Below are 14,860 nucleotides of genomic sequence, written 5' to 3'. Positions count from 1 at the left end.
ATCCATTGTTCAAAACAGGTAATCTGACCTTTGACCTATTTATAGGCCTATACTACAGTAAAGCAGTGATTGGTTAGTGATCAGTTAAGCAATTAGTGTTTGCACATGTGAAGAGTGTGTGTGTGACCTGGTGAATAAGTGTAGCATTTTGAATGGTTGTGTTTGGAAAAGGAAAGCAAGTCACTTCCTGTTAGAATTTTGTGTTTTAGGTAGAGAATTGTGTGTAGTGTTTTGAAAAAAGTGTTTTATGCAATTGACAACTGAGTCAAAGGCTGAGAAATAGCTTATGGTTTTGGAGATTTGGTGTGTAGTTTTGCACTTTGAGTGAGAGGTTTCAAAAATCGTGTGACATGAAAAGATTTTGTGTGTAAGCAGTCGGAAAAAACTGTAAGTCATTTAGCAGATGCTCTTATCCAGAGCGACTTACAGTTAGTGAGTGCATCAATTTTTCATACTTTATGCAATACTATGCAGTCAGACGTATTTTACAGTACATTACTGTAATGCTAAAATAGTAATTAGATAGTTGCATACCTGTTCTAATTATGGACGCCACTGTAAATCAACTCAAGTTGGGCTGGACTCTCAGTCCAGCCTCTCTCACGGTCAAACCGTGGTTGATCACATGATCAACAAGTGTTGCCCTAATCTCATCAGAGATAGCTCTCCTTCCTTCTCTTCTTTGCCCTCGTCTTCCAACTCTTCGTCTTTGACTTTGTCCTCGTTGTTGTCCCCTGCCTCTCCCTCCTACTCCTCTTGCTCTCTGTCCATTGTTGGCATCCATTGTTCAAAAACAGGTAATCTGACCTTTGACCTATTTATAGGCCTATAATACAGTAAAGCAGTGATTGGTTAGTGATCAGTTAAGCAATTAGTGTTTGCACATGTGAGGAGTGTGTGTGTGACCTGGTGAATAAGTGTAGCATTTTGATTGGTTGTGTTTGGAAAAGGAAAGCAAGTCACTTCCTATTAGATTTTTGTGTTTTAGGTAGAGAATTGTGTGTAGCGTTTTGAAAAAAGTGTTTTATGCAATTGACAACTTGAGTCAAAGGCTGAGAAATAGCTTATGGTTTTGGAGATTTGGTGTGTAGTTTTGCACTTTGAGTGAGAGGTTTCAAAAATTGTGTGACATGATAAGATTTTGTGTGTAAGCGGTTGGAAAAAACTGTAAAAAAAATAACACTGCTTTACGTTTGCCAGTGTTACTCAAATTTATCGCTATGGGGTAATTAACACTCACAGTGTTATTTCTATTCAACACTAGCGTTAATCTAGAGCTAACTCCTATTAGTGTTATGCAAAAACACTGTTACAGTGAGTGATTTGAGGTGTTTTAACACTATATGGTGAAAAGCCTAATTTGCATATTTCCCATGGTGCTGTTTCTTTTCAAGTGAATTGTAGGGTTACCACCCATGACTGTATTTGTTAGTGACAGAGACATGGTTGTTGAATTCGTTCCTTTTAAAGTCATGTTGCTTTCACCACATGAGTATCTATGCACATGTTATCATACCTTTTTTGACTTTATGAAGCTGTTGGCATAGTTTTACCCTAACAGTGGTGTTAGGAACAACCTGGTTTTTACAAATTACAGGCCACGTCAGGCCTGCAAATCACATGATACTGGCTGGCAAACTGATGTGTAGTTCCTTTTGGAATCCAGCCAGAGTTAAGATATCCAACAGTTTGAATTTTTATTCACCTCGCTATCTGCATTCAGAATGGATACCAGGATTAGGAACTCAGGTTAAGGAGACTACCTAAACCATTTAAACCGGAACAACCATTTCAGTAACGGGTGCAATAAATGTAACTAACTGATTGGATTGGTTTAGAAAAATGTATGTTATTTATCTTTGTGTAGCATAAGATTAATCATTCGATCAATGTACATGCAAAAACACAGATATTAAAATACCGCCCCCCCCCAAAAAAAAAAAAAAAAAAAAAAATACCTGCATAGAATGCTGGGAAATATGGTAATGATCGGTGTGGTTTTGATGGGACTGTTTTTCTCTACACAGTATAAAACAATAACTCTAGTTATTAACACCAACACTGTGGTTATTTTACACCACTGAATGTTAATTTCACTCTAACAGAGTGAATGTAACATTTTAGACTAAAATAATCAACACTGGCCAATTTGCTGTGTAGATCCGAAGGTTCATATCGAAATCATTGGCTGAGCGTCTGGACTGAGCACAGAAGGTTAAATGTATTGAACTTATTAGAAAAGTAGTTAAATTGCACTTGTTTCTCATAATTCATGAAAAGAATGCATCAGTGATTTGTATTTCCTGCAACTTTCTGAAGAATAACGTCTGTTTCTGTGCGCCTGTGTCTTATTGTGTAGCCAGTTAGCATGCCTAAACAGTCATTTCTAAAGGCTTTCCCAATAAACCTTCCCAACGAAATGTTGATTGCAAAGTAGGCCTACCTGGCAGAATGATATCATAATGATTTGTATCAATTGGGTGGGTATTTTTTTAGCAAACTCTCCCATCACATTAAACACCACTACAAGAACCCCTACATAAACACCGCTAGCGAAACACAATGGTCTCTTGTTAGTGTGCAATTTAATTAAAAGCAACTACCCCCCCCCCCCCCCCCCCCCCCCCAAATAAATGTTATTTGTATTTTCCACAGACCTCAAAAGTGGTCTCCTAATGTGGTCGAAGCATTGTTGTGGACATAGGACTTCCAATTGTGTTGATTTTCTATTTTAAAAAGTGTGATTTTGAGAGTGAGAACCTGAAAAAAAGATTTTATAGTGCCCTCCCACTGAGCACAGACGTCAATTCAACGTCAATTCCACATTGGTTCAACCTAATTTTGTTGAAATGACGTGGAAACAACATTGATTTAGTGTGTGCCCAGTGGGCTATGTATTCCTGTGTGGGGAGACTGAGATTATCATTACATGTCATGATAAACCTTGAACACAGACCAAAGAGCCCAACTCCCTCTGGAACTATTTTCTCTGTCTATTGTGGTTTGGAAAGTTAGGAGTATTGAGATTAATCAAATGTGTATTACGTACTTATTCTCTAAAAATATACTCATTTTTTCTTGCACTTTACACCGTGTTTCCGTGAGGAAATGTTTTTCTTGCCTTTTTTGGGTCCTCACCCTTTTGCCTCCCTGCACACACACACAGCTTGTAAAGAGGGATCAGGTCAGGGAAGAAGTTAATCTTGTGCTATCAGAGGCTTACAGTACTAGCAGTAGTACAGAGGTTAGTTGTAAGTCATCATGTCCCATGGCTGAAAAACAGACATTTTAACTGCTTAAAACAGACACTTGCTGTTACATCATGTACCCTTACATAACAGCAAAACAACACGACCAACCAAAACAACCTGGAGGGGTGCTTCGATGTTCTAGATCAGCAATCTTTGCAAGAAAAGTAACATTTTAGCAGAGAGAAAACATTTACATTTTAGAGTTAATTTCCTGCAATTCTACACATTTTGCCATGGGGCATAGAGAAAATGATGCTTTGAGTTAATTATACACATTTTACCATGGGGCAGAGATAAAATTCTGCAATTTTATAACTAATTTCATGTAATTCTCCACATTCTGCCATAGGGTGGAGAGAAATGTTTGCAGTTTTTAAGTTAATTTCCTGCAATTCTACACATTTTGTCCTGATTTATGCCATTTTTACATTTTAGTCATTTAGCAGAAACTCTTATCCAGAGCGACTTACAGCAGCAATAGAGTACCACAGTATGAGTCATAATACCCATAAAACCTAGCGGTCAAACAGGGAAATGGTTCCAATCGTTTATCTTTTTCCACCATTCATTTTTCCCATAGGGGATTTTAGAAACACTTAAAATAAGGGCTGTGTTTCGTGTAGGCTTACCCTGGCGTTGTGTTTTGATAACCGTGTAAATCTCTCTAGGACAATATTTGCCTGTATTTACCCCCCAAAATGAAATGCTAATTAGCTGCTAATGTGGTTATCATAAAGAACTACAATTGCCATGATGATCTGGACGAGACTGCCGAATCGAGGCAAAGGTAAAAATCTCTGTATTAACTATTTAATGTTAGCTAAATGTAGTAATGAATAAATTGGCAACATTTCTTTATATGGACAATTCTGTGAAATGTCTTGTGCAAGTTTTAAATTGACACAATACCTTTTAGCAAAGGTGTCAGCTAGAGATGACGTGTTGGAACTTGCAGGGATTTGTAGTTTTGCATGATGTCTACTTTAATTCGAAGCATTTTCGAATCTGAGAGTAAATAGAGCCGAATATATTGATAAAAGTCACCTTGTCCGATAGAGATTTATATGGTTATCAAAATGTCACGCCAGCCTACAAGAAACACAGCACTTATTTTAAGTGTTTCTAAAATCCCCTATGGGGAAAATGAATGGTGGAGAAACGATTGAAACCGTTTCCCTGTTTGACTGCTAGGTTTTATGACACCTCCACTGTGGGGCTCTATTAGGGTAAAGTGTCTTGCTCAAAGGTACACTGGCAGATTTTGCACTTAGTCAGCTCAGGGATTTCTGAATTACAGAAAGTACAGAAAATTACAGAAAATATAAACAGAAAAAATATTTGAAGTGTGTGTACCAGAGTGCACTGAGTTCACTGTTGCCCTCAGACCGGAAGCGGAGCCTGTTTCTAACTCTAGCAGTATGATTGGTTGACTTTGGAACTGCCAGTGTTACTGTAGGAAGAGGTCAGAAGCAGGGTACACTCTTAGAAAAAAAAAAAGTTTTTTTTGCGGAGGGATAGGATTCTACCAAGGACAGTTTTGATCAGAAGTACCCTTTTTGGACGACAAGGGTTCTTTGTAAGGCAACGGGTTCTACCAAGAACCTTTAACATCCTAAGAACTGTTTTTGGAAGAAAGGGTTCTTTGATGATTCTTTGGAAGGCAAGGGTTCTACATATAACCATATATCATATTTCCCAGCATGCTCTATTGCAGGGCGATTTTCAGAATTGTTTGTTTTACTGTAATATCTGTGTTTTTGCATTGACTGGTTGATTAATTTTATGCTACACAAAGATAAATAACATACCGTTTTCTAAACTAATCCAATCTGTTTATTGCACCCATCACACATTACGAGATGATTGTTCCAGTTTAGATGATTGAGGTAGTCTCAGTCTTCAATTTTCCCTATCCTGGCAGTATGCAGGTTGCGGGTGATAAACAATGCCACTAACTGTCTGTTAGTAATTCCAATAGGAATTACACATCACTTTGCAAGCTAGCATAGTTGGACTTGCAGGCCTGATGTGGCCTGTAAACAAGGAGATTCCTAACACCCCTGTGTTAGGGTATAACTAGTCCCTCAAAGAAAGGCCTTATATACAGTGCATTCGGAAAGTATTCAGACCCCTTGACCTTTTCCACATTTTGTTATGTTACAGCCTTATTTTAAAATGGATTAAATATTATATTTTTTCTCATCAATCCACACACAATACCCCATAATGACAAAGTGAAAACAGGTTTTTAGGAATTTTATAAAATGCATATATATATATATACAAAAATAAGAAATACCTTATTTACATAAGTATTCAGACCCTTTGCTATGAGCCTAGAAATTGAGCTCAAGTGCATCCTGTTTCCATTTATCATCCTTGAGATGTTTCTACAACTTGATTGGAGTCCACCTGTGATAAATTCAATTGATTGGACATGATTTGGAAAGACACACACCTGTCTATATAAGGTCCCACAGTTGACAGTGCATGTCAGAGCAAAAGCCATGAGGTCGAAGGAATTGTCCGTAGAGCTCCTAGACAGGATTGTGTCGAGGCACAGATCTGGGGAAGGGTACCAAAAAATGTCTGCAGCATTGAAGGTCCCCAAGAACACAGTGGCCTCCATCATTCTTAAATGCAAGAAGTTTGGAACCACCAAGACTCTTCATAGAGCTGGCCGCCCGGCCAAACTGAGCAATCGGGGGAGAAGGGCCTTGGTCAGGAAGATGACCATGAACCCGATGGTCACTCTGACAGAGCTCCGGAGTTCCTCTGTGGAGAACCTTACAGAAGGGCCACCATCTCTGCAGCACTCCACCAATCAGGCTATATGGTAGAGTAGCCAGACCGAAGCCACTCTTCAGTAAAAGGCACATGACAGCCCGCTTTCTAAAAACCTGTTTTTGCTTTGTCATTATGGGGTATTATGTGTAGATTGATGAGGGGGAAAAAACAATTTAATGCATTTTAGAATAAGGCTGTAATGTAACTAAATGTGGAAAAAGTCAAGAGGTCTAAATACTTTCTGAATGCGCTGTAGGTAATGCATTTTCATAATTTCATTTTAAAGGCTAATAAGGCTGTTAGATTAGCGTTAGTGGTGTAAAGTACTTAAGTAAAAATACTTTAGTAGTTTTTTGGGGTATCTGTACTTTACTTTATTATTTATATTTTTGACAACTTTTACTTTTACACCACTACATTCCTAAAGAAAATAATGTACTTTTTACTCCATACATTTTCCCTGACACCCAAAAGTGCTCGTTACAATTTGAATGCTTAACAGGACAGGAAAATGGTCCAATTCACACACGTATCAAGAGAACATCCCTGGTCATCCCTACTGCCTCTGATCTGGCAGACTCACTAAACACAAATGCTTCATTTCTAAATTATGTCTGAGTGTTGGAGTGTGCCCTTGACTATCCGTAAATAAATAAAAAAACAAGAAAATTGTGGCATTTGTATTGCCTAATAGAATTCATTTGAAATGATTCATACTTTTACTTTTACCTTTGATACTTAAGTATATTTTTGCAATTACATCTAATTTGATAATTAAATATATTTAAAACCGAATACTTCTAGACTTTTACTCAAGTAGTATTTTACTGGGTGACTTTCACTTTTACTTGAGTCATTTTCTATTAATGTATCTTTACTTTTACTCAAGTATGACAATTGGGTACTTTTTCCACCACTGTGTAGTATGCTGTGATGTTCGATGAGTAACCTTGTCTAAGACCTAAACATTCAACTATCAACTCTCTCTTCTGTAGAGCAGAGAGCCGATGACCAGGGGTCAATCACTAGTGACTTCAAGATGGAGAGGAGTGATAATGATAGTTGTGCAGAAACACAGCCCATACAAATATCAGTTTTTTTTCTCTCTCTCTTTCTGATGCTCTTCTCCTCTACCTCCTGCCACCTCATCTCTTCTCCTCTCTCCCTGAACTCACTGATCGTTATGAGGAAATAGAACCTTCGGAACCCTTTCTCTGTTAGACAGGTGGCGATTGACTGAGACCAGACACTGGAAGAGCAAGAGAGAGCAAGAGACAGAAAGAGAGATTGAGATAGAGGAAGGGGCTTTATTTGTATTTTACATGGAAGAGGGGATGTATTTGAGGAGGCATGAAGAAAAGGGAGAGAGAGAGAGAAGGAGAGAAACACAGAAAGAGAAGGAGATGGCGAGATACATGTGTTTGTATTAGAGGAGTGGGACTGGGAGGTGAGGAAACGAGAGAGGGACAGGGAGAGGGTGGGGGTGTTTTGGTGAGAAAAGGTGAGCAGAGCAACTCATTGAGACGACAGAGACTGGCCTAATCAACAACTCCAGTCACTACACCTTCTCCTTGTCTCATCTACCTCCCCTATCATTATATTCTCATCACCCCTCTCCCCTCACCTTTCTCCTCCATCCTCTCTTCTCCCCTTCTTTCACTTCTCCTCATGTCCCCTCTTTTCCCTGTCTCCTCACCCTTTTACCCCAAACCGTCCCAGATTTCTTTATTGGCAGTGTGTGGTGTGAGTGTGTATGAGTGTGAATATGTGAGTGTGCATATGCATGTGTTTATGTGTGCCTCTACAGGGGAAACCATAACCCTGTCCTCCCCAGGCAGGGCCATGTGTTTGTGGGTTAGCAACACAATGGGAAGGAGGTTGAAGGATTGGATGCAGGAGTACTCTCGCTGGAATAGTTTGACCATGACTATGTTGAATAGTGTGTGGATACAGATGCAATATAATATAATCTTCTTTCTAATCCAAACAAAGGAGAAGTCCCACAGAGAAGAACATTCACTCTAACAGCTGTCCACACACATGCTACTGGGGAATTGACCTTTAGAGAAGCTTTTCATTTATCAACGTTTATTATATACTCTACAGCGATTAAGAAAGTTAGGAGCACCACATGAAATTTAGGAGCACAAGAAAATACTTTTTTTTTCATTGATTGAGATACAGCCAATATTGGGCCTACTGTAAATGAATTCAAACTACTTTTGAAGCACATGTTGTGCTCCTAGAAACAAATATGTAACACTGTAAAGACATTTGTTTATTATAAAAGCTAAGATGTTGATACGAATACCTGTCATTGAAATTACAATGTAATTTGTGGAATATTAGGTTTCTACATTGTGTAAAAACATACTTTTCCTACTGAGACGCATTATATTGAAAATTGTGCATTGTCTTTAAAAAAATGTCAGATTTGTGATGATGACATGCAAGACATATATTATTCATTCATTGCTAAGAACATTGATCTCCTGAAGAAGCTATCGCTTTTCCTTTATTTCTGTGCACCAACATTTTTGGATATACCGGTAAAATTACCAATGAGGTAACATGACTGAGCAAAGTGTAAACAAATGGTTAACGACACGCGAGTCGTTTTAGAAAGGTCCATGACATGGTTTATGAATGTGGGCGTATTCACATATAGTCCTCTTTAAAATAACCGATCTCAGGCCTCTTTAAAGTGAACTCTGGGGTAAAAAAAAGCAAAATAACTCAGTTATCTTGTATTCACACTTCCCTTGCCTTTGAATGAGGACTCAACTCTTTTGCCAGTTCACTTCACCTCCTTTGTGGTTCGAGTCCTCTTTGCATTCACATTGCTATGTTTAGAAAGGAACCAATAACGTTTTCCAACATTCACTCAATTCACTTTTGGTTTTTACAAAGTGCAGGACAAGCCATGCGTTACCTACTTACATTTTGGAAGCTAATAGATTGCATTTAGTTAAAACATGGGACATAATAATTGTAATCAGAAGATACTGTTAACATATAAATATAATTGGTAACAGAATAAATAGCAGAAGAATAACTGCAGATTAAATAATGCTGTCATTTAAAAATGTACACCCAATGTAGGCTTCTGCCACTTTAAAATCTAGAATAGATTTTGTACCCTATGTTGTGATTCTCACCAAATATGATGTTGTCTTCTCACACTATTCAAACCCCACAATCGAATAAACAGCGTATAAAGCTCTCTTAGCCTATAGATCACATATTGTAAATAGTCTGAGCTAAAAACTCCACACATATTTGTGAATTTCATGGCAGGGGAAACGATGTTGCAGTAGTCTAGCGTGTGGTGTGGGAATAATGACAACTGCCTTAAAAAAGGGAAACGGACCACGGAATTCAAGTGAACGGAACTCAGACCAACGCTCAAGATGGTCTCAGTTCAGTTCACTTTGGGGGCTCTTTTGAAGGGTCTGAGTTCCTTTGGAGTGTTCACACTGCACAAAAAAATTAGCAAACCGCACTGAGTTCACAAAAATTGGCTGAAAGGGACCAAGTGTGAAAACACCCTAAAATGGGTTCCTAGCAATAAAAATGTTACACCGGTAATATGGGTCAGATCTTTTGACCTGGTTGGGCTACAAGCAAGCCGTTTTCTCTGCAGTAACGGTGCAACCATGACGCTATCGAATCTGCATCGTTTTTTTCTCTAGGGTACTCAGAAACAATGGTACAGCGTAGCCTTATCATAAAAACAAAAAAATCCTTGTCGCACACTGGTCCAAAACTAAAACTCCTGGTCGCATATCCAAATTGGTTGTACTTTAGAGCCCTGATACTGTATATTGTTTGTTTGTTTGTAGTGTGACACAAGTAATTTTTCCAACAATTGTTTACAGACAGATTATTTCACTTACAATTCACTGTATCACAATTCCAGTGGGTCAGAAGTTTACATACACTAAGTTGACTGTGCCTTTAAACAGCTTGGAAAATTCCAGAAAATGATGTCATGGCTTTATAAGCTTCTGATAGGCTAATTGACATGATTTGAGTCAATTGGAGGTATACCTGTGGATGTATTTCAAGGCCTACCTTCAAACTCAGTGCCTCTTTGCTTGACATCATGGGAAAATCAAAATAAATCAGCCAAGACCTCAGAAAAAACATTGTAGGCCTCCACAAGTCTGGTTCATCCTTGGGAGCAATTTCCAAATGCCTGAAGGTACCACGTTCATCTGTACAAACAATAGTACGCAAGTATAAACACCATGGGACCACACAGCCGTCATACCGCTCAGGAAGGAGATGCATTCTGTCTCCTAGAGATGAATGTACTTTGGTGCGGAAAGTGCAAATCAATCCCAGAACAACAGCAAAGGACCCTGTGAAGATGCTGGAGGAAACAGGTACAAAAGTATCTATATCCACAGTAAAACGAGTCCTATATCGACATAACCTGAAAGGCTGCACAGCAAGGAAGAAGCCACTGCTCCAAAACCGCCATAAAAAAGCCAGACTACGGTTTGCAACTGCACATGGGGACAAAGATCGTACTTTTTGGAGAAATGTCCTCTGGTCTGATGAAACACAAATATAACTGTTTGGCCTAATGACCATCGTTATGTTTGGAGGAAAAAGGGGGTTGCTTGCATGCCGAAGAACACCATCCCAACCGTGAAGCACGGGGGTGGCAGCATCATGCTGTGGGGGTGCTTTGCTGCAGAAGGGACTGGTGCACTTCACAAAATAGATGGCATCATGAGGAAGGAAAATTATGTGGATACATTGAAGCAACATCTCAAGACGTCAGTCAGGAAGTTAAAGCTTGGTCGCAAATGGGTCTTCCAAATAAACAATGACCAAGCATACTTTCAAAGTTGTGGCAAAATGGCTTAAGGACAACAAAGTCAAGGTATTGGAGTGGCCATCACAAAGCGCTGACCTCCATCCTATAGAACATTTGTTGGCAGAACTGAAAAAGTGTGTGCGAGCAAGGAGGCCTACAAACCGGATTCAGTTACACCAGTTCTGTCAGGAGGAATGGGCCAAAATTCATCCAATTTATTGTGGGAAGCTTGTGGAAGGCTACCCGACACGTTTGACCCAAGTTAAACAATTTAAAGGCAATGCTACCAAATACTAATTGAGTGTATGCAAACTTCTGACCCATTGGGAATGTGAGGAAAGAAATAAAAGCTGAAATAAATCATTCTCTCTATTATTCTGACATTTCACATTCTTAAAATAAAGTGGTGATCCTAACTGACCTAAGACAGGGAATATTTACTAGGATTAAATGTCAGGAATTGTGAAAAACTGAGTTTAAATGTATTTGGCTAAGGTGTATGTAAACCTCCGACTTCAACTGTAGGAGCGGGTTATGTTTTATTTAAACATTTGACTGTCCTGCCTTTCCTCTCCTCTCCTCCCATCACCCTTTTCCTCTCTTTCCCTTTCCTTCCTTCTGTCCTCCAACTCATTCCATATGTACTCCATCTCTCCTCAATCCCTTCCTCCCTTTTCAAATCTTCACCCTCCGTTTCTTCAGTTTCTTCCCCCCACCCCTCTCTATCTCTCACTCTCTCTCTCTCTTCTTCTCCTTCCATCATTTCCAATCCAGACCGGCTGTGACAGGAAGTACCTTGGACCAGCTGGTCAGAACACCTGCATATCAGTATCTGTTCATTCACAGTGTTTCATATCCCCCATATCCGCTGAACATATCCCCTTGTAAAACTCAGTTATAAAACCTAAGAGCTGGTGTCTCCAAACTGTTGACTCAAACAAACCATACTCAGAATAAATGCAGAATCATGTGAAACTAACATTCCACTCTACTCTCTACAAATTACAGTCAGATTCCACCTAAAACACTCCTGACACTTTTATCCACTGATCTGATTGTAAAGTATATATCTATAATAGCACGGTGCTAAACACTAGAACGTCTCTATATGGGTCACCATGTTCAGGTCTGCAGACTCCTATCATATCCCAACTGTAGGGTCTGCTGCCTCTGGCTCAACTACACATCATCAAGATTGAGTGATATTCTATTGAGACCCACACACAGATCACACAAACTAGCTGGCCAGAATGATCTCTTCCTCTTCAAAGCACCCCAACTATCTCTGTTTTCAGTTTCCCCTCTGGCAGGGGGGAGGTATGCTTTGAAACATTCCTGCTTACTCTCTCTCTCTCTCTCTCTCTCTCTCTCTCTCTCTCTCTCTCTCTCTCTCTCTTTCTCTCTCAGAGCCCAGATGTGTTGTTTTAGGCTGTGTCACCTGATGAATCATAGGGGATGTTTGTGGGCATGGATAGAGAAGACCATTATCACTCTGCTATGCTAGCGACCCTGACACACACACACCTCTGACCCCATCAGTCAACAAACACCGCACCCAAACCTTTAATGTGCATCCTGTTTCAAGGGCCATTACCGTGCTTAACACACCTTGGGTACAAATTAGCTGTGTGCGTGAGTGAGGTATTGGTGTGTGTGACTTGTTGTTGAAGGGTTACAGTCTGGTGTTGATAGGTCTGGTTTTCCCTGTTAGACCTTGTGAGTGTTAGTTCACCCAGATATAAGATACAATAATTAGGTGCTTACAAGTGTGTGTGAATTGGACATTTGTTTTTTTTGCATATCCAGAGCCAGGGATCAACCATTATTGATGGCGACCTTGGAGCAATTAGGGTTAAGTGCTTTGCTCAAGGGCACATTGACAGATTTTTCACCTAGTTAACTCAGGGATTTGAACCAGCAACCTTTCTGTTACTGGTCCAACTCTCCTATCCGCTAGGCTACCTGCCGCCCATATCACACATTCCATATGTTTCATTACCATCATATTTGTTAATGTCCTGCTTATCTCCCTGCTTGTGTTTTCTTGGTTGAGTTAGGCTAAAAGTCTGTCCAATGTTTCATTCCTATTATAGATGGTTGTCTTTATAGAGTACTACAGTATATGACTGCTTATAGCAAGTGTACTCTCTCATCTCACCCCGTCTTCCAGGTGAGGCCAGATGACAGAGTGGTCCTTACAGACCGAGGTTTTCTCATCCGTTCTCTCCACCCTGCCGACGCTGGCGTGTATGTGTGTGTGGCACAGGAACACACACACTTCACACACACTCTGCTCCGCCTTACACTTCGCCTCATTCCCTACGTGCATCTGGACGGGCGGACCAAGCCCAGTGAGGAACCCAGCGTTGAGATTCGCCCCGGGGCTGAATCTCGTCAGCGCTATAAGGACTATCTGCGTGTGATGCGTTCTCCCATTGGCTCGCTGGAGGACTACTGTGATTCGCTGTGGCTGGAGAAGAGGCCGGCCAATAGGAGAGGGGGAAGAGGGCAGGGGGCGGGGTTAGGGGCAGGAAAATGGAAACACATCCAGGAGCTGAAGAAGAGCAGGAACAGACGACACCATGGAGAGAGGGGTGCAGAGAGGGATAAAGAGAAGGATGGAGAGAGGGTAGGGCAGCGGAGGAGAGGATGTGGTGGTGAGGGTACCAAAGGGGAGGCATTGCTACTGGAACAGCAGTAGCGAAAAGTGTAATCAGTCAAAGTATTAAGGGAGTGCATCAATGTTTATAGGTGTAAGAGGGGGCCATAGGTAAGATGATCATAGTTAGTTGAGGGACAGTTATAACGGCATGGGAACAGGGATCCTGTCGTTGATAAGATGGACCACGATAGACTCTTCTTACAGAGGTATAATCTTCTTTCATACCAGTCAAACACTCACATAGGCCTGGCTTCTCAAACTACACTACCCATGATTCCCCTGGCTGTGCCTCAGTCCAGGGCCATGTCTCAATAGCATCTCAGTGCTTTTGCTGACATACTGTAGCAAAATAACCCTATTTTAGAAGGGTTGAAGCTAATGTCAAAAGTGATTTTAAACTCGAGAGTGTAGAACTTGTCTGCTGAATTTGGGACTTTGGAGAGTGTTTAGAATCATTCTGTTTTGATCGTAGTACATGTTAATGCCGTAGTTGTACATTTAAGGGGAAGATCACTGCAATCACTGTGCCTTAGTTGTCACACTGATATTGACTAAACTTGCTATAATCAACGTTTTTTTGACAATTTTAACTACCGCCCTTGCAAGCTAGCCAGCATTAACTAACTAACTAGCTTTCGGGTGGGTAGGTTAGTTCAAAGTCTTAGTTCACAGCGAGAGTGTGACATCACTTTAACATTAGCTGCATCCCTTCTAGCCATAACTATATTTTAGCCTATTGAGACGTGTCCCAGAGGTCAGTGTTTTGTGTCTTAATCAGATGCATTTATGTTGAATGACTGTAAATACTTTTATAACATGTACAGGTGAAACTGCATGCTCTAGTTAAGCTTAGATAGGACCTATTCTACTGCTACTATGATAATCATATATTATGTCTAGAATGAACAAAGAATCATATTTTTGTACAAAGTGAATGTTTCTCTTTTTGTATGTAGATGTATTTTGGTCTTGTCTGAAAGTTATTTAAATAAACTCTTGTCTTATAATTTCTGGATGAGTATGGGGGAGAAGAGGGAGAATGAGTGAGAGAAATGAAAAATGCACCATACGTTTTCATTTTTTTTTACTGCAGTGAACTTTGTTTAGCTCAGCTGGTCCAGTACTGATATAGTAACAGCAGCTGTACACACACACACACACACACACACACACACACACACACACGCACACACACACACACACGCACACACAGACACACACACACACTAGCTGACCTTAATGATCTGTCCCTCTTCAAAGCGTGTCAGGATGATTCAGTCCCAGCTGACCATAGATACTGTACAAGGAGAACTGTTTGTGTGTGTGTGTGTG

The 14,860-nt window shown here is 40.1% G+C and overlaps 1 protein-coding gene across 1 annotated transcript in view; it reads left to right on the top strand.

Moving 5' to 3' along the window:
* Positions 1 to 14,539, top strand: part of LOC311136907 (semaphorin-3D-like) — a 69,262-nt gene extending 54,723 nt beyond the window's left edge. The window contains exon 18 of the mRNA XM_084171222.1: positions 13,037 to 14,539. Within this exon, the coding sequence (XP_084027348.1) occupies positions 13,037 to 13,567 (531 nt within the window). The 3' untranslated portion in view covers positions 13,568 to 14,539. The remainder of the gene's footprint in view (positions 1 to 13,036) is intronic.
* Positions 14,540 to 14,860: the final 321 nt, after the last annotated feature.

This window comes from Coregonus lavaretus (genome assembly GCF_964263955.1).
Source record: "Coregonus lavaretus genome assembly, chromosome: 11".
NCBI lineage: Eukaryota > Metazoa > Chordata > Actinopteri > Salmoniformes > Salmonidae > Coregonus > Coregonus lavaretus.
The sequence above is the reverse complement of the archived record's forward strand: the minus strand, read 5'-3'. Positions and strand labels throughout refer to the sequence as shown.